Below are 20,870 nucleotides of genomic sequence, written 5' to 3' on the forward strand. Positions count from 1 at the left end.
GTTTTCATTGAACCAATGAGGAAATGTAGAGGAAACATCAGCTCGACAGCATTTATCTGAATGACAAGGCATCACTATCCGAGCCTGATGCCGACTGAAACACCCACAGGACGGTTCAAAGTAAGTTCAGAGGGATGCAAGACACTTGGTTGAATCAAAAGACAGACGAACTTCAGTCAAATGCAGACCACAAAGACCAGTAGAGATTCTACAATGCTTTGAAATCTGTCTCCCGACCCCACTCTACTGATTCCTCACTAAGCCACGGGGCCGATGGGTCAACACTGCTCCCAGGAAAAAGCCCAAATTTTGGAAAGATGGGCAGAGCACTTTAACCACATCCTCGATCAACCTCCATTCAGCAATGAAGAAACAATCAACCGTTCATCTGATGAACCTCCCACGCTGTTAGAAACGTTGAATGCAATCAAACTCCTGTCAAGCAGCAAAGCTTATTCTCCAATGCATATGACAATCCATATGATCAGAACAAAGAAAACTGAAGTAATGCACTCGCCAGGTATCTCAACCGTAAGGATTCAGTCCATGACCAGAATCTGTCAGCAGTGGATAGGTTCATTGTTCTCGGCAGCATGCTCTCCCCTGAGTTGACTATGCTGACAACAAGACGCATGCAAGGATTACCAAAGCATGTGTAGCCTTCAGTGGACTTTGTATGTCTGCCGACCAAACGGAACGCCTATAGAGCAATTGTCACCCAGTCTGCTCTATTCATGCAAGACTTACACTGCAGACCAGTGCCATGCCGAGAAACTCAACCATTCACTTTCACTCAAGCTGACTTTGGAAATATCTGAAAATCAGATGGCAGAACGAAATACCAGGCACTGAAGTGCTCACCTTGAGCTGGCATGCCAAACATCCAACATCATCATATTGAGACAGTCTCAACTGAGTTGAGCTGGTCATCTAGCCAGAGTACAAAGCAAATCTTCTATGGGGAAATTGATTCTGGGGTGCACTCTCATGGTAGTTAAAGAAAGCACTACAAAGACACTCTGGAGACTTCAATTGGGAATTTTGATTTCAACTTTAACCTCTGCCCCCTGACTGTCTCGAAGTTCTGGCATGTTACTGATGTCTTCCACCGTGAAGACTGATACAAAGTTACTCTGTCATTTCTTTGTCCCCCATTACTACTTCTCCAGCCTCATTTTCCAGTGGTCCAATGTCCATTCTTGCCCCTCTTTTATATATCTAAAAAAACTCTTGCAATTTTCTTTTATATTACGAGCTAGCTTACCCTCTTATTTCATCTTCTCCATTCTTTTTTTCATTGTCCTCTGCTTGCTTTTAAAGGGTTCCCAATCTTCTGGCTTCCCACAATTCCTGACTTTACGGTATGCTCTTTCCTTTGCTTTTATGCTATCTCTGACTTCCCTTGTCAGCCATGGTTGCCTCGTCCTCCCCTTAATATGCTTCCTCTTCCTTGGAATGAATTTACGTGTGCCTTCTGAATTATCCCCAAAAGTTCCTGCCACTGTTGTTCCAGTCTTTCTTGCCAGGCTCCCTTTTCAATCAAATCTGGCCAGCAACTCCCTCATGGCCTTGTAGTTTTTTTTTTACTCAATTGTAGCACCGTCATATCTGATTCTAATGCCTCCCTCTCAAACTGCAAGGTGAATTCTAGAATATGTAGTCACTGCCCCCTTGGGGTTCCTTCACCTTAAGTTCCCTGATCAAGTCTGCCTCATTACACATCACCAAATCCAGAAATGCCTGTTCCCCAGTGGGTTCCAGCACAAGCTGCTCCAAAAAAACATCCCATAGACATTCCACAAATTCTTTATCTTGGGGTCTGCTACCAACTTGATTTTCCCAGTCCATCTTGCATGTTGAAATCCCCCCAGATTACTGTAATATTGCCTTTTCTATATCCTGATTTATTTTCGGTCCAACAAGATTCCTGAGTACTGCTAGTACATAACTCCAATCAAGGTCTTTTTCCCTTTGCGATTCCTCAGCTCTACCCACACAGATCCTACCCATCCCTTCCCCAACTTTTTACTAATGATTAATTTTGTTTCTTACCAACAAGGCAACACCGCCTCTTCGACCCATCTGCCTGTCCTTTTGATAGGACACATATTCTTGGATATTCAGATCCCGCCTCTGATCCCCTTGCAGCCACTTATCTGTGATGCCCACAACATCGTACCCTTCAATTACAATGTGTGCTTCCAGCTCATTTACCTTGCTCCATATACTGCGCGCATTTAGGTACAGCACCCTCAGTGCTGTGTTGACTGCCCTTCTTCCCATAGTTGTCCCTTTATCTGTTGTGCCTGAAGTTTTATTCCTGCCAATTTCCATACTCTCTACTCTATGACTAGTTCTGGAAACTTTACTAACTTCTACTGAGCTCTGCCCCTGCCCCTCACGCTCCCCCCTTTACTAGTTTAAAGTCCTTGTGACTTCCCTATTTAGCCTTTCCGCTAGGGTCCTGGTCCCAGATCAGTTTAGGTGGAGCCCATCCCACCAGCTGCACTGAAGTAGCCAGCAGGCTGAGAAATGGCCCTTTTTTTAGAACGTCATCAGCCTCACGCCGGCAATTAGTGTGAGGCTGATTACCATGTGGAAATTCCAATTTCCATATCATGAGTGAGCCTGGATGATACCATTGAGGCTCGTTCATGCTCCCTCTCCATCCACCCCCCAGCCAGCTGAGGTTCCCACCAGCAGGGACTGAAGCTGGTTTCCATCAACAAGGACCAGGCATGATCACTCCGTTGGTGGGGACAGAGACCATTGAGGCTCCCCCCACGCACTCCGGGAGGTCAAGGGGTGGGGTTCCACTGGGAACCCTGGCATTGCTCACCGGACACCTAGCAGTGCCAAGGGAGTGGGGCCTTCTGAGGACGAGGCTGATCGGTAGTGGTGGGGGACCCTGCTGCGCACTCTACATTAGGGATCGGTGGGGTTAAGCAGGAGGAGGGCAATTGGGGCTGGTCATGGGGGGTGTCGGTTGGGTAAGCCAGCCATTGGAGAAGTCATGGAGGCCGACGATCATGGGGTTTGGTCGGGGAAGCTGGCGATTGGGAGGCCGGCAATTTGGCGGGGTGGGGGGAGGGCGGGGGGTGGGGGCGCGGGGCGAGGGTGTGCAGTTTGCGTGCTCAATCTCCCCACTGACAGATCAGCGCATGCGCAGAAAATTGTCCCCAACATCTTTTGTTTTCGTCAACATTCTTCGAGTAAACATGATACTGTGAGATGTAGATGGTGGACACTTTCTTGTTTCACTCTGCTTCCAGAATTCATTGACAAGTGATTTAAGGCCATCCTTAATGTTATCCATTGTAAGATTATAGTAAGAAGTCCCACAACACCAAGTTAAAGTCCAACAGGTTTATCTGGAATCACGAGCTTTCAGAGCGCTGCTCCTTCAGCAGGTGGGGGCTGAGCAGTGGGTGAACATTTACAAGATGGGGGGCGGGGGGAGGTTGCAGAGTGATGATCATTGTTATGTGGTGTAGGGAATGAGCATCATCAGGAGGGTTGGGGGAGTGAACAATGTCAGGAGTAATTCAGAGGGTTGAGCTTCCTTCAGCAGTCCAATGCCGGCATCTCCACATCATTGTTAGACTATGGTATCTTACAATTTATCAATGCATTGCTGTGGTGATGTAGATGCCAGTTCCTGTTATTCACAAACTGCCTGATGAAGAAGGATATATCATATCGTATGCCCCATGATGTTAGTGTCCTTGAGCACACAATTATGCCAAGGAATGCTTATAAACCTCTGAACCTTTGTGCAGCAGATGAATCCAGCTTTTAATTTTTATCCCGACTTCACAGTGGAAATCACACTTTTTAATCTTATAACTCTGGGTTCCCTCACAATGTTCACACTGCTGGCAGATGTCACATGTTCAGCTCGACAGGATAAATTAGAGTTATCAACCCAATTCCACAGGGAGAAAGTTCTCCTTAAACTTGACCAGACCCTATCTGAAGTATTGGCCCAGGTTTCCAATCAGCTACTGAGCAGTGCTTTCTCACTACTTATCCAGTGCTCAAGCCTTTGGATATTCCTGTCCCAGCTTGAATCATCACCGAGCAATCTGGGGAGGCCTTGTGGCAAAACCTAATTGCACTGATGCCCTTTATCATGTCTAATGAGGAAAGGTTCAGCAGGTTGGGCCTATACTTTGTGCAGTTTGGAGGAATGGGAGGTGATGATATTGAAACATGTGAGGTTCTGAAGGGGCTTCACAAGGGAGGTGCTGAGAGTAGATCCTGAGAGGAACTCTCCTTGGAATGTTCTTCCATAGAGAACAGTGGAGACTGGTTCATTGAATATATTCAAGGCTGAGTAAGACAGATTTCTGATTAACAAGGGAGTCAAAGGTTATGGGAGCAGGCAGGAAAGTGAAGGTAAAGCCAGTCAGATGAGCCAAGATCTTATCAAATGGCTGAGTTTGATTGGCAGAATAGTCTACAACTTCTCCTAATTCTTCTGATTTTATGAATACATATCCCTTAAGTTCATTGACCTGAAGAGATTTTAAATCTCTTGTCTTTGTTCGGTTTCCTCCTCAACCACTCACATCACTGCTCAGCCTCCCCTAACACCGTTTCCCCTCCATAATCTCTGATACTGGTCACAACACCAGTTGTGACACTCAAAAAATGGCAAATGGAGTTTAACCCTGACAAATGCGAGGTGATTCATTTTGGTAGGACAAATTTAAATGTGGATTACAGGGTCAAAGGTAGGGTTCTGAAGAATGTGGAGGAACAGAGAGATCTTGGGGTTCATATCCATAGATCTCTGAAGGTTGCCACTCAAGTGGATAGAGCCGTGAAGAAGGCCTATAGTGTGTTGCCGTTCATTAACAGGGGGTTGGAGTTTAAGAGCCGTGGGGTTATGCTGCAACTGTACAGGACCTTGCTGAGACCACATTTGGAATATTGTGTGCAGTTCTGGTCACCTCACTACAAGAAGGATGTGGAGACACTGGAAAGAGTGCAAAGGAGATTTACCAGGATGCTGCCTGGTTTGGAGGGTAGGTCTTATGAGGAAAGGTTGAGGGAACTTGGGCTTTTCTCTTTGGAGCGGAGGAGGTTGAGAGGAGACTTGATAGAGGTTTATAAGATGATGAGGGGGATAGATAGAGTGAACGTTCAAAGACTATTTCCTCGGGTGAATGGAGCGGTAACTAGGGGGCATAACTATAGGGTTCATGGTGGGAGATATAGGAAGGATGTCTGAGGTAGGTTTTTTACTCAGAGAGTGGTTGCGGTGTGGAATGGACTGCCTGCAAGGATAGTGGAGTCAGAAACTTTAGGAACATTTAAGAAGCTATTGGATAGGCACATGGAGTACTTCGGGATGATAGGGAGGAAATAGCTTGATCTGGGTTTCAGACAAAGCTCGGCACAACATCGTGGGCCGAAGGGCCTGTTCTGTGCTGTACTGTTCTATTCTATTCTAACTCCCCAACATTCATCTACCCTGCACCCCCAACAATGCTCACCTCTCTCAATTATTCCTGGCATTGCTCACTCCCCCCCAACCCTCCTGATAATGCTCACTCCCTGCACCGCACAACAATGCTCACCACTCTGCAACCCCCCACCCCCTTGTAAATAATCACCCACTGCGCAGCCCCCAACAATGTCCCTGCACAAACCTGACAATGTTCCTCACCCACATTGCATCTTCAACAAAGCGCCCCCCCCCCCCCCACTAGCACACGACACTGGTCACACCCCTGCATCCTTAACCATGCTCATCCCTCCCTCATGCCAACAATGCTCACACCTCCAACACCCTCCCAACAATGCTCACTGTCCCTCACCTCCCTGACAATATTCACCGTCTCCCGTAGCCCCCAAAATGTTCACCCATCCGACCCTTTCAACAATACTTCCTCCTGTAACCGCGATAATACTCATCTCCCCTGAACACCCAAAAATGCTGGCTCTGTTTTGACATCAGCCAAACTAAGGAGCCAGCGATTCTGGTCTCCCTTCTACCGCGCCGCCCCCCCCCCCCCCCCCCCCCAAACCAGAGAATGATCTGGATCGTCTCCCTCCGCCTGCCCCTCCCCCCGACCACTCCCAACAATCGATCTGAGTTAGAGAGCCGCTGGAAGCTCTAAACTTACCTCTTCAGAGGTTGGAGCACCTGAAACAGACCTTTGCCAAGCATGTCTGTTTTGTGCCGAATCTGGATGGGCGAACGTGATGGTAAAGGGAGAAATGCTGGTGAAGTTGGCTGGGCAGCCCATTAATTCAAATGCATGCATTTGATAAAGTGGCCTTGGTAAAGTGGGCAGACGCAGGCGCGGATCGTGCTAATTGCCTCACGCCCGACTTTACCAAGTTTTTGCACCCAAACATGGGCGCGATGCAATGGTAAAATCGGGCCCAGAGAGTAATAGATGGTTACAGCATGGAAACAGGCCCTTCAGCCCAACTTATCCATGCTGCCCCTTTTCTTTAAACCCCTAATTGCCAACTCCCAATTAATTCCTAATTGCCCGCATTTGGCCCATATTCCTCTGTACCCATCTTGCCCATGTAACTGTCTAAATGCTTTCTGAAAGACAAAATTGTACCCGCCTCTACTACTGCCTCTGGCAGCTTGTTCCAGACACTCACCATCCTGTGTGTGAAAAAAATTGCCCCTTTGGACCCTTTTGTATCTCTTCTCTCTCACCTTAAACTTATGCCCTCTAATTTTAGACTTCCCTTCCTTTGGGTTGATCTATGCCCCTCATTATTTTATAGACCTTTATAAGATCACCCCTCAGCCTTCTACACTCCAGAGAAAAAAGTCCCAGTCTATCCAACCTCTCCTTATAACTCAAGCCATCAAGTCCCGGTAGCATGGTAGTAAATTTTTTCTGCATTCTTTCCAGTTTAATCATGCCCTTTCTATGATAGGGTGACCAGAACTATACACAGTATTCCAAGTGTGGCCTTGCCAGAGTCTTGTACAACTTCAACAAGACATCCCAACTCCTGTATTCAATGTTCTGACAAATGAAACCAAGCATGCCGAATGCCTTCTTCACCACTCTGTCCACCTGTGACTCCACTTTCAAGAAGCTATGAACATGTACCCTTAGATCTCTTTGTTCTGTAACTCTCCCCATCGCCCTACCATTAACTGAATAAGTCCTGCCCTGGTTCAATCTACCAAAATGCATCACCTCGCATTTATCTAAATTAAACTCCATCTGCCATTCGTCAGCCCACTAGCACAATTGATCAAGATCCCGTTGCAATCCTCGATAACCTTCTTCATTGTCTACTATGCCACCAATCTTGGTGTCATCTGCAAACTTACTAACCATGCCTCTTTTATTCTCATCCAAATCATTAATATAAATGACAAATAACAGCACTAATCCCTGAGGCACACCATTGGTCACAGGCCTCCAGTTGGAAAAACAACCCTCTGCAACCAGCCTCTGGCTTCTATCATCAAGCCAATTTTGTATCCATTTGGCTACCTTACCCTGGATCCCGTGAGATTTAATCTTATGCAACAAACTACGATGCGGTCCCTTGTCAAAGGCCTCGATAAAGTCCATGTAGACAACATCAACTGCACTACCCTTATCTACCTTCTTGGTTACCCCTTCAAAAAACGCAATCAAATTTGTGAGACACGATTTTCCACTCACAAAGCCATGCTGACTATCCCTAATCAGTCCTTGCCTCTCTAAATGCCTGTAGATCCTGTCTCTCAAAATACTTTCTAACAACTTGACCTACTACAGATGTGAGGCTCACCAGCCTGTAGTTCCCAGGCTTTTCCCTGCAGGCCTTCTTAAACAAAGTTACCACACTTGCCACCCTCCAGTCTTTAGGCACCTCACCTGTGACTATCGATGATTCAAATATCTCTGCAAGGGGACCCGCAATTTCCTCCCTCGCCTCCCGCAATGTCCTGGGATACATTTCATCAGGTCCCGGGGATTTATCTACCTTGTTGTGCTTTAAGACTTCCAGTACCTCCTTCTCTGTAATATGTACACTCCTCAAGACATCACTATTTATTTCCCCAAGTTCCCTATCATCTATGCTTTTCTCAACAGTAAATACTGATGAGAAATGTTCCTTTAGGATCTCATAGTCATCTGCCACAACAATCTCGTGTCCCTTTGAGAGTTTATCAAAAAAGGTGAAACCAGTTAGAGTAAAAAGTGATCCCTTAACCAGTTCTGGGATTCTCCTAATTTTAGCGAGGAAGAATACCTCATGAATGGCAGGGCAATGTAGAAATATCAGATGAATCTGCTGCTTCTCCATTTTTAGCGCTGATGTGAAGGTTCTGATTCCTCCAAAAACTGAAAAAAGAGCATTAGCAAAAAGTAAGAAAAATGAGGCCTTGATGAAGAGCTTTTATACTTCATAGGTATTTTAATTCAGATCATTTAGTGACCCTGAATCTCATGTCAATGCACAGAATCAGCAGAAGTGTGCATGGTACTCGTGAAATTGGTTTGACGTTGATTCGAAAGGAAGTTCCAGGGATGGTCGAATTATTTAAGTTAGGTCTCAGTCTATATTGGGTCTGACAAGGGGAGTCATTGGAGGAGTGGGAAATTTCTCAAAGGATTGTTGACGAGAGTTAGATCATGGCTGATTTGTACCTGAACTCCATTCACCAATTTCCTTGCTGAATAAAAATCTATGGATCTTGGTCTTGGAAGTTTCAACTGTGCCAGCAACTACAGCCTCATGGGGCCGGGAGTTCCAGATATTCAATACCCTTTGTATTAAAAAGTGTCTCCTGAGCTCATGACTGAATGGCTTAGTTTTAATTTTAGAGTTGTCCTCACATTCTGGATACACCTGCCAAAGGAAAGAGCAAATCTATTTTATCAAATTGTTTTATCATTTTAAACACTTCAATTACATCGCTCTTCAATATTTTAAACTTAGTGGAGTAAAACCCAATTTTATGAACCCTGTCTTCATAATGTAAACCTTTGAACCTGATATGAATTGGGTGAAACTGCACTGCATCCTCTCCAAGGCCAGTATATCCTTTCTTTAGATGGACTCTGACCAAAGCTGAGGAAGGAAAAATAGATGCTACACATACTCAGTGAAAAGTGTTTAAATAGCAAAGCTAAAACTGCAACAAAACCAGGAGTCTTAATAGACTTGATGCTAAACATGTCCAACATGAAACAGAGCAGCAATCAATAAAGCTAATACAATTCTTTCTATCTTACTTGACTCTGGGCTGAGCTTCTGACGCCACATCCTTTTAAGCATAAAGGCTGCTTACTTCAACCTGCATAACAATCACCCATCCACACGCCTGCCTACTCTTGAAACCCTGATACATGATCATCCAAAACTCTACTGCTCTTACTCTAACACACACCAAGTGCCATATTGTCCACTTCACAAAAAGCAGGACAAATCCAACCTGGCCAATTACCGCCCCATCAGTCTGCTCTCAATCATCAGTGAAGCGATGGAAGAGTCATCAACGGTGCTATCAAGCAGTCCTCGCTCAGTAATAACCTGCTCAGTACCCAGTTTAAATTTCACCAGGGTCACTCAGCTCCTGACCTCATTACAGCCTTGGTTCAAACACAGACAAAAGAGCTGATTTCCAGAGGTGAGGTGAGGCGAGAGTGACAGCCCTTGACATCAAGGCCACATTTGACCGTAGTGTACTCACTACAAGATGCACTCCAGAAATTCACCAAAGATCAGCAGCTTCCAAACCCACGACCACTTCCACCGAGAAGGACAAGCGCAGCAGATACATGGGAACATCACCACCTGCAAGTTCCCCTCCAAGCCACTCACCATCTTGACTTGGAAATATATCACCATTCCTTTGCAGTTGCTGGGTCAAAATCCTGGAATTCCCTCCCTAATGGCGTTGTGGGTCACCTCACAGCCAGTGGACTGCAGCGTTTCAAGAAGGCAGCTCACCACTACCTTCCCAAGGGTAATTACGATTTGCCTAGCATTTGGGCAACAAATGCTTGCCAGCCAGCAATGTGCATGTCCCATGAATGAATAAGAAAAAAAATCTAGTTCACGAATGTCCTTTAGGAAAGGAAATCTACTATCCTTCCCTAATGTGGCCTACATAACTTCCATCCACAGCAATATGGTTAACTACCTTCTGAAATGACATAGTAAGCCACTCAATTTAAGGGCAATTAGGGATGGATAACAAATTCTCGTCTTGTGAGTAATGCCCATATCCACCAAGTAAGCTAAAAAAGAATTAGTGGAAACATACCATGGTGTTAATTTGCTCTCTCTGTAGGTCAGTTTTGTTGGCCAGGTTGGATTCCAGCACTATGTTTATAAACTAGCACAAAAAAATCATTGAAACTTGATTTGAAATTCCATTTTATACTGCTTTTGCCGATTCTGGGCAAATTGCACTGTCAAAGCGACCTCTGGAAACTACTGTGCCCACGCGAATAAATTCTTTATCTTATTCCCGAATGATTGATTTCCTGTTTAGTACCAGGGTCCAGGTACATGAAGTTTACGGAATGACACAGTTATTAATTTGCTTTTAGATGCCTCAAAAGAGGTATAATTTCAAAGTAAAATTCACAAGATTGGAAAATCCATCTGAGGCACACTGGAACTTGAAAGTACTCCTGTGTTAATGAAATAAAAGTAAGAAATTGCACAACTAGTGAGGTAATGGATTTACGTTCTTTAAAAATGTGTAATGGCTTACTTACAACCTTTCAAACAGAAGGATTAATCTGGCTATTGGAATTACATCCATTAAGCAAAAATGTGGCCATTTTATGTTCCATATGCTCACAATATTAAATATGCTTTGAAAAGGCTGTTGGCTGCACTGAAAGAAATTAATCATGGAGACAACTGAGGTGTTGAAAAAATCGAATCTGCTTTGTTTTGTCTTTAACCATTTTGGAACATAAGTATCTCTGACAAGATCAGCCTTTATTGCCCTGAGAGTGATGCTAGGCCTTTCCCTTGAACCTCTGTAGCAATTTGATACAGCTGGCTAGCTTGTTTGATTTCATCTGAAGATTAATATTAAATGTGAGTTCAAATCTCACTGTGGCATTTTGAGAATTTAATGGCCATTTTTAAGAAAATCTAGAAATAAAAAAAAATGATACAAGTGGAAGTGACCATGAAACTGGCAGATTGTCTTAAACACCTAACTGGTTCAGTTATGCTCTTGAGGAAAGCATACTTCCTATTCTCACCCATTCAGCTCAGTCCGTGACACCAGTTCCCCGCCACTGTGGTTCATGCTTAACTGCTGCTGAAGTGGCTGAGCAAGTCATTTAGTTTTATCTGACTGCTACGAATGATTAAAGAAGCAAGCCCACTGTCACCTTCACAGGGTAGGTATGGATGGCAATAAATCCCAGCCTTGTCTGTGACACATCTCAAAAATCAGAAAAAAGATGGCTATAACAAGGACAGTGATACCATCGAATAATGAAGGTTAGCAACGTGTTAGACCTGACTTGTCCAATTTTTTTGTCTTGTCAGGGGTGGGGAGGTGGTGGTGGCTGGGGGAGTGGGGACGGGGGTGGTGACCGGGGTAGGGCGGGGGGGGGGGTTGCGGGGGGGCAGTGGTCGGCGTGGAGGTGGGTACAGGGTGGCCAGGCAGGTGGGGGTGCATTGGCCGGTGTGGGGGGTGTGGCTGGGGTGGTGATGGTGATGGGTGGGGGTGGCCAGGGTGGAGGGGGGGCTGGCCGGGGTGGGAGTGGCTGGGGTTGGAAGGGGGGAGGGGGGGAGGGGGGGTGGCTGGGATGGGGGGGGTGTAGCTCGGGTGGTTGGGGGTGGGGTGGCCGGGGTGGGTCGGGGGGGGGTGGGGTGGGGTGGCATTGTCGGTCTGGGAAAATGTTACAGCGGTACTCAGGCAGGATAGATTAGGGAGCTTGTCTACAGAGGCCCTATGGGTGGAGCTGAGAAACAGGAATGGTATGACCACATTAATGGGGTTGTATTATAGACCACCCAATAGTCAGCGAGAACTGGAGGAGCAAATCAGCAGAGAGATAGCTGACAACTGCAAGAAACACAAAGTTGTGATAGTAGGGGATTTTAATTTTCCACATATAGATTGGGACTTGCATACTGTTAAAGGTTTAGACGGGGTAGAGTTTGTAAAATGTGTTCAGGAGAATTTTAATTGGTCCTCTTGAAGACCAGAATGGTAGACTGTGTATAGAACCAAAAGAGATGGGGGAGATACGAAATGGTTTTTTTGCATCCGTAGTTACTGAGGAAATGGGCATGGAGTCTACGGAAATAGGGCAAACAGGTAGGGAAGTCACGGAACCTTTACAGATTAAAGGGGAGGAGGTGCTTGCTGTCTTGAGGCAAATCAGAGTGGATAAATCCCCAGGACCGGATAGGATATTCCCACGGACCTTGAGGGAAGGTAGTGTTTAACTTGCAGGGGCCGTGGCAGACATATTTAAAATGTCAGTATTCACGGGGGAGGTGCCGGATGATTGGAGGGTGGCTCATGTTGTTCCGTTGTTCCAAAAAAGTTCCAAAAGAAATCCGGGAAATTATAGAACAGTAAGTTTGACGTTGGTGGTGGGCAAGTTATTGGAAGGTGTGATAAGGGATAGGATCTACAAATATTTGGATAGACAGGGACTTATTAGGGAGAGTAAACATGGCTTTGTGTGTGGTAGGTCATGTTTGACCAATCTATTAAGAGTTTTTCGAGGAGGTTACCAGGAAAGTGGATGAAGGGAAGGCAGTGGATGTTGTCCACCTAGATTTCAGCAAGGCCTTTGACAAGGTCCCTCATGGGAGGTTAGTTAGGAAGGTTCAGTTGCTGGGTATACATGGGGAGGTAGTAAATTGGATTAGACACTGGCTCAATGGAAGAAGCCAGAGAGTGGTTGTGGAGGATTGCTTCTCTGAGTGGAGGCCTGTGACTAGTGGTGTGCCGCAGGGATCAGTGTTGGGTCCATTGTTGTTTGTCATCTATATCAATGATCTGGATGATAATGTGGTAAATTGGATCAGCAAATTTGCTGATGATACAAAGATTGGACGTGTAGTGGACAGTGAGGAAGGCTTTCAAAGCTTGTAGAGGGATTTGGACCATCTCGAAAAATGAGTTGAAAAATGGCAAATGCAATTTAACGCAGACAAGTGTGAGATATTGCACTTTGGAAGGACAAACCAAAGTAGAACGTACAGGGTAAATGGTAGGACTCTGAAGAGTGCAGTTGAACAGAGGGATCTGGGAATACAGGTACAGAATTCCCTAAAAGTGACGTCACAGGTGGATAGGGTTGTAAAGAGTGCCTTTGGTACATTGGCCTTTATAAATCGGAGTATCGAGTATAAAGGTTGGAGTGTTATGGTCAGGTTATCTAAGGCATTGGTGAGGCCGAATTTCGAATATTGTGTACAGTTTTGGTCACCTAGTTACAGGAAGGATGTAAATAAGGTTGAAAGAATGCAGAGAAGGTTATCAAGGATGTTGCCGGGACTTGAGAAGCTGAGTTACAGAGAGAGATTGAATAGGTTGGGACTTTATTCCCTGGAGCGCAGAAGAATGAGGGGAGATTTGATAGAGGTGTATAAGATTTTGATGGGTATAGATAGAGTGAATGCAAGCAGGCTTTTTCCACTGAGGCGAGGGGAGAAAAAAGCCAGAGGGCATGGGTTAAGGGTGAAAGGAGAAAAGTTTAAAGGGAATATTAGGGGGGCTTCTTCACGCAGAGAGTGGTGGGAGTGTGGAATAAGCTGCCGGATAAAGTGGTAAATGCTTTTAACATTTAAGAAAAACTTGGACGGTTTCATGGATGAGAGGGGTGTGGAGGGATATGGTCCAAGTGCAGGTCAGTGGGATGAGGCAAAAAATGGTTCGGCACAGACAAGAAGGGCCAAAAGGCCTGTTTCTGAGCTGTAATTTTCAATGGTTCTATGGTCAGTAATAAACATGAAAAACAATGGCACTGGATGGAATCTAAATTATTTATAATAAGCAATAAAACTAAATGCTTTGGATGTAATTCTGATGCATGAAAAACATGTTGGGGAGACATATAATTCAAAAGTTTGGGTATGGTACACACTTCCAGGATTTTACATCAACATTTATAATGGGCAACTGGTTAAAAAATGCTCTGTAAATGATTGTCTCTGTCTATATACATACAAAAGTTATTTCATCAAAAAAGTTGATCTAAGTTTATGAAATATTATGTTTTTAAAATGTGCATATTGCTGCCCAGCTGATTATGTGCAGAAAGCTGAGGCAAGTGTTAGAAGGGAACAGTACAGTGTCTATGAGGAAGAGGACAGGAATGGAACTTGAACCTGGTCTACGTCTGACACGAGAGTTGCAATGCAAAGCTGAATAAGGCGGAAAAAAATTGGCCCATGACTTGAGGCTGCATCATGGATAGGAATTGTGAAGAATTTCAGACGGTGGCAAGGGAGAGAATAATAAAAGAAAATAATTTTTTAAAAATTTAAATGAGATAAGATTGATTAAAAATCAAAGTTACCTTCACATTGAGTGAAAATTGGTAGAATGCCTCTGCTCATCAATTTGCACCACAAAAGGCAGGAACTTGCATCTACACCCTGACAGGAAACCAATTACAGTGTTTTTTTAACCAACTGTTATTATAAATGTTGAGGTAAAATCCTAAAAGATTTGTGCACAGGAAATGTGTACCATACACAAGACTTTTTATTTACATATCCCCCGACACGTATTTTCATCTATCAAAGTTACTTTAAAAGTATTAAGTTTTGTCGGTTGTTATAAAGCTTAGATTCCATCTCGCTCAATTTACCTAAAATTAACTTAACCTTTTTGCATCATATAACAATTAAAAAATATAAAGGTACCTGACAACTGATATGATACACATAGAGACATATAAAATTGTTTGACATCAAATAATACCATCACCAATGGACCAGTCAAAATTTTCAATTTTTGCTTTGACTGCTAAAGCAAGGGAAGAAATAGCAGTGGTTCTGACCATCTTATTCCAATCCTCTCTTGCTGCAGGGGTATTACTGGAGGACTGCTAATGTTATACTGCTGTATAAAAAGGGACACAGGATAGTACAAGTAATTACAGACCAGTCAGCCAAACCTCAATGGTGGGCAAGTGAAAGAATTCTGAGAAACCGAATAAATTGTCATTTCGAGGTACTCATCAGCCAGGGGCAGTCAGCGTGGATTTGTTAAAGATAGGTCTCATTTCAGACTAATATGATTCAACTTGTTCAGGTAATAACAAGGAGAGTCAACTAGGGTAGAGTATTTGATGTAGTCCAAGAACAGGAAATTTTAGGTACAAGTGAAGATTAACATAGAAACAGGAATGGGCCATTCGGCCCTTCGAGCCTGCTCCACCATTCACTTTGATCATGGCTGGTCATCAAATTCAATATCCTGATCCCCACTTCTGGATCCTCCTCACAGCTCACTCTCCCACCCAACTTTGTATCATCTGCAAATTTGGGGATAATACACTCAGTTCCCTCTTCCAAATCATTAATATATGTGAACAGTTGGGGTCCTAGCACAGATCCCTGCAGAACCCCACGAGTCACTGACTGCCAATCGGAAAAAGACCCATTTATTACTCTTTGCTTCCTTGCTGCTAACCAGTTTTCTATCCATCTCAAGACATTACATACAATCTCATGTGCTTTAACTTTACATGGTAGTCTGTTATGTGAGACCTTGTCAAAAGCCTTCTGAAAGTCCAAATAAACCACATCCACTGCTTCTCCTTGGTCAACTCTACTAGTTACATCCTCAAAGAATTTCAATAGATTCGTCAAGCAGGATTTCGCTTTTGTAAATCCATGCTGACTTTGTCTGATTATACCACTGCCTTCTAAATGCCGAGTTATGAAATCCTTGATAATAGACTCTAGCAACTAGAGTTCGACTCACCGGTCTATAGTTCCCTGTTTTCTCTCTAACTCCCTTTTTGAATAGCAGGCTTACATCAGCTAATGTAATTAGCTCCTTTAGATAAGCTAGAGTTGTTTTCTTTGGAAAATAGGACCTAAGGGCAGATTTAACTCAATTGTATAAAAGTATGAAGAGCCTAGATGGCGTCGATAGGTGTTGTGGGAAAAGTCACCACTCGGAGATCAGACTTGAGATTCAACATGCAGTTTATTGAATCGAAGCTTTGGGAGGATCTCTGGGCAGAGTTCCTCAATCTGGCTTGGCAGCAAGTGCATTTATATCCGTTAAAACATCGCAAACATCAGCAGTTTTGCATCAAGCCGTAGGCGGTTACATACTTTGGCCAAGTGTGCCCCTTGCCAATAGTTAGTTATCAATAACTCCCAATCACATTTCGTTGAAAATACCTCATTGTTCTAGGCCAATTTCAGGCCATCTGCCCCTGAGCGACCTAACTATTCTTGTCCTTTGCTGTCTGACTATTCCTGCTTGCTTTGCACTTTTACACTAAAAATGAGACATGGCTCACCCCAGCTTGTCACGAGTCAAGGCTCGAGTGTTTGTGGTTAACCACAGAGTGCAAAAGTTACATACACAACTTTTCTTGTCTTAAAAAGTTTTACATTCACAATGATGGCTTAAAAAGTTTTATAAGTCACAATAATGGCTTGAACAGTCTCAATTTTACTCCAACAATAGGAATGACCAATTTCTGTTTGCAGAAATAACCAGGGGGCATAAATTGGCAGAAGGATTAGAGAAAGTGGCAATACAATTTTGCCAACCAGAGTGTGATGGGATTCTGGAACTAACCACCTGGAAGCATAGTAGAGGCAACATCACATTTAAGAAAAATCTGGATATGCACTTTAAACGTCTTAACTTACAGGGCTCGAGACCAAGAGCTGGAAGGAGAGATTGGACTGGGTGACAATTTTCCCAATTGGCATGGCCAAGATGACCAAATGAGCTCTTTCCGCAGCAAAAATGTTTCTAAGTTTTCACATCCATTATGTCCTGTGACAGTGACATGAAAGTAACTGGAATGATCAACCATAATTGTGTATGAGGCATTATTTCCAGTTCAATACATGTAAAAATATTTAAAAACAAGATTTTGGCCTTCTAATTTAATTACACTTTAAAATGTGCTTAAATGAGTGAAATGAAAAGGTCAAAAGTCTATGATGACCTCAACTTCACTTTAATAACTTACCAATCTAATTTTAGAAATTTAGGATCAAACTACATCCAGTTCTTCGTTTTTCTGTATGTGGTACACAACTGGGTTCCTAATTAACACCACATTTAAAAGGTATCCTAATTTTTGGAAGCTGTCACTTTCCCTTCATTTTCTGACTTATCAGCAGGCAGGGAAGTTTTTTTTTTTTTTGGAGAAGGGTGGAGGGGAGAGGGTGACATAATATTCTTTGGAACCTGAAAAAAAACTTTATTTTTCTTGAGGTCATATTGGAAACTGCATTGTCTGTTTATTCCAAAATGATATAATAGATCAATTGCTTCCACGGGCAATTATAAACAATATGCAATGAAGGATGAAATAATTTATACAACTTTTTAACCGTACGTTAAAGTGTAACCTTGGTACCTTGCTAAGAAATAAAAGGGTGACTGGAAAAATTATTTATATCGCAAAATTCCACTCTAGATCAAACATGAAATTCGGCTTGTGCATTGTCATAGCACTGTCAAGAGGAAAGCCTGTAGTTTCCGGTCACTGGAAATTGAGCACAAGTACTGTTATAATACACATCCCTTCCCCAAATTCCAGCTGACCAAGGGTGTGTGTGTGTGTGTATATATATATGCATACACACATCTCTCCACAATCTTCTAACAGTCATGATAATAAACTTATACTATTCATGGCACAGAGGAAATTGGTCTCAAAGAGTGAACTCAATATCCAGTATACTTGGTCCAGCCAGTTATCTAATATACTATACTATACGAATACTACGATACTAATCAAGTGGGAATATCAAAATGAGTGAATAAATATGCACGAATTAATAACCTCACAGTGATGAGAGGAGCAAAGTGTTAAAACTGCACATTTGAAAGAGGCCAGTTAAGTCTTGATCACCACCATCCAATAATTTATTAACACATCCGGGTTGTAATCAAATGCTATTTTACATGTATTAAATGTGGTGTAAGATAATAATATCTTGTTTCCAAGGTGAATGGTGGTCGATTTAATGCTGCTTCTAAAAGTCTACGTGGCTGTGTTGTGTACGAGGCCGAGGCTTCACGATGCCGAGCTTGCGATCGCCTGCCTTTACCTGCAGTCCTTGTGCTCCCGGATCCACTCCCGTGTCCAAGACAGCGATCAGAACCCCCCTGCCGTCGTACTCCGGGTACCGGGCGAGGAAAGACGCGGCGCCCGTCTCCTTCTTCAGCAGCAGACCGTGGTAAGGGAAGGAGTCGTCCAGATGAAGAGCCATTACCCCCGCCCGCTGAAGCCCAATGTGCAGCTTGATCTCAGCTGCTCGCCTTCCTGCGCTGATCCTTCCAGCGAGCAGCAATCGCCAGGGATCACACACACCAAGAGGGAGTGAGTGAGGCACAGCACTGTGCGCTGGCAAGGTCAGGGGTAAACAGTATGTCAGGGTCAGAGGAACAGGACACCTACAGGACTTGCACCATATCCTGAGAGACACGTTTAGGGTTCAAATTTCTTTCAAGAGGAAGTTATTTCAAAAGAATAGGAACCTGAAAACATGTTATGCGACAAACTGATTTAAGAAATACAGAGTCAAACATCAATAGAAGTGTACTTTTAACCTATTTGCTTCACAATTTCTGAAACAAATGCACTAACAGGAGCGAGATAATATTTGGCTTGTATTATCTGGGAATGGTTGCATAGAAAATTGGTCATTCTGTATTTGTAAATTCCTCAAATCAATGTAGTTCCCGATGAGAATTTTAATACAAAGAGTTCCGGGGATCAATTCACACTCATGCCAACTGTACTGTTATATTGTTATATTACTCTAAAATGATTTAGGAACTATATTGTCAAATACCACATCACTCACTCTGCACTACAATCTGCACCATGGCAACAATAACATTGATTTGCAACACATTGGATGAAAGCTACTGCATTTGTCTAAAATAGCATGGTCATTTCGGACTTCTGGGCACCACAAGGCAGAACATTAATTTCAAATCGAGAGAAACCCTTTAATCCAAGCAATTTGTTATAAAAATCATGTGTTGCTATTCTTAAAACCTGAACTAATATGGATGGACGGTTGATTTATAAACCTGATGAGTGATTATTTAATCTCCAATAGATCAGTACCTTTTACAAAGCTATGGGTGAAATTTAATAGCAGGGACATGGAAACCACCCAATGGAGAACCAATGGGAGCTCCACATTACCTCTACACAGGAGGCTTGATACTATTCCGAAACATTCAGGGCTCCCACTGAAGTAAGGCCCACGTCAGGCAGAAATCCCAATCTCGAGGCTGACAGCTTTGTAGTTCGGCAGCACCATGAGGAGAGCTGCCCACTCCCAGTAATGCACTGGGAATCAACAATTAATCCTCTGGAATCAGGTAAGTGGGGTTCCCTGGAAGGGGAATGCTGGTCATTGGAGATGGGGGGAGGGAGGTGTGGGATCACCAGCAAGGATGGCTCACTCTGAGGCCCCACCTTCCTGATTCCAGGTACCTCAGTAGGACACATAGTGCCTTTGAACGAGGGACCACCTCTCCACTTCAGAGAGCCGCAGGCAAACCCAACAAGATTTGGAGCTTTTAGGTGGGAAGGTAGCCTACAAGCATTCTGACTCAGGACTTAATAGAAGGGGGATGGGAATTCAGTGCACTTTCAACCTGACCTGAGAACAAACATTCAGGCCATAATTTTTGGAAACTATGCAGAGGCTGCTGGGTGTGGATGTGGGCTGGGTGGATGGCTTGCCTCAGTGTTTCAGCACTGCGTTGACATTTTAAATGAAAACAATAACATCCCTCCAACCTTCACACTCCCCATGCCATTTACCCACCTCCCATGGCTCCTTAGAGCATCTATGGAAAGCTATTTCCTCCATCCACTCTACATGGCCCTTTATAGCCCCTTTATGCCAACTCATAGCATTCCATTCCCCACCCACCATCCTTTTTCTTTACACTATGCCAATCCATCCAGTATCTGTCATAGAAAGACCTCAGGATTTGTGTTAAGATGAGATCAAATAAAGTTCTTATGGGTCTACTGAAGAATTCACTATTTGAAAAGAAAATGCTGATTTTAAAAACCATTTAATTTCCTTTCATTACTTATAAAATCAAGTATTCCTGGTCCCACTTCAAAGAGGTGATAACTACTCAGGACTGTCAAATGACTGAAATGGCAGACACTCCACTGTGATAATGGAAGTTTATTAAATCATTCATGCAGCACTAATCCAGTAATGATAATCCTCAGGCTTAAGTCAAGATAGTGATATAGCAAGCATTGATTTTTTTTAACACTCCAGTTTTATTCACAAATAAAGGATGGGAGTTTTAAATACCTCAACAGCTCCTTTAGACAGTTGGTTTTGACAGTTCAAATCTGCTTGATAGTTCCAATGAGTTTGTTTTTTGCATATATTCATACCTACTTTTAACAACACAAAAGGACACCTGACCACCAAGGTGTCCTGTGACCATAACCAAAAGAATGTCCTACATATTCAAGCAACTCGACAAAGCTTAGATCTGCTCCTATCAGATCTGCCTGCTATTTTTCTCTCTTGGCTAACAAAAATCATGATGTGGAGATGCCGGCGTTGGACTGGGGTAAACACAGTAAGAAGTTTAACAACACCAGGTTAAAGTCCAACAGGTTTATTTGGTAGCAAAAGCCACACAAGCTTTCGAAGCTCTAAGCCCCTTCTTCAGGTGA

General features: G+C 43.6%; 1 protein-coding gene across 1 annotated transcript in view; it reads right to left on the reverse strand.

Annotated features, from left to right (window-relative positions):
- The window catches only part of LOC144499441 (uncharacterized), a 65,600-nt gene extending 47,150 nt beyond the window's left edge, over nucleotides 1-18,450 (reverse strand). Inside the window, exon 1 of the mRNA XM_078221427.1 lies at nucleotides 18,247-18,450. Coding sequence (XP_078077553.1) covers nucleotides 18,247-18,408 — 162 coding nt within the window. The 5' untranslated portion in view covers nucleotides 18,409-18,450. The remainder of the gene's footprint in view (nucleotides 1-18,246) is intronic.
- Between the last annotated feature and the right edge of the window lie 2,420 nt (nucleotides 18,451-20,870).

Source organism: Mustelus asterias, chromosome 10 (assembly GCF_964213995.1).
Source record: "Mustelus asterias chromosome 10, sMusAst1.hap1.1, whole genome shotgun sequence".
Taxonomy (NCBI): Eukaryota; Metazoa; Chordata; class Chondrichthyes; order Carcharhiniformes; family Triakidae; genus Mustelus; species Mustelus asterias.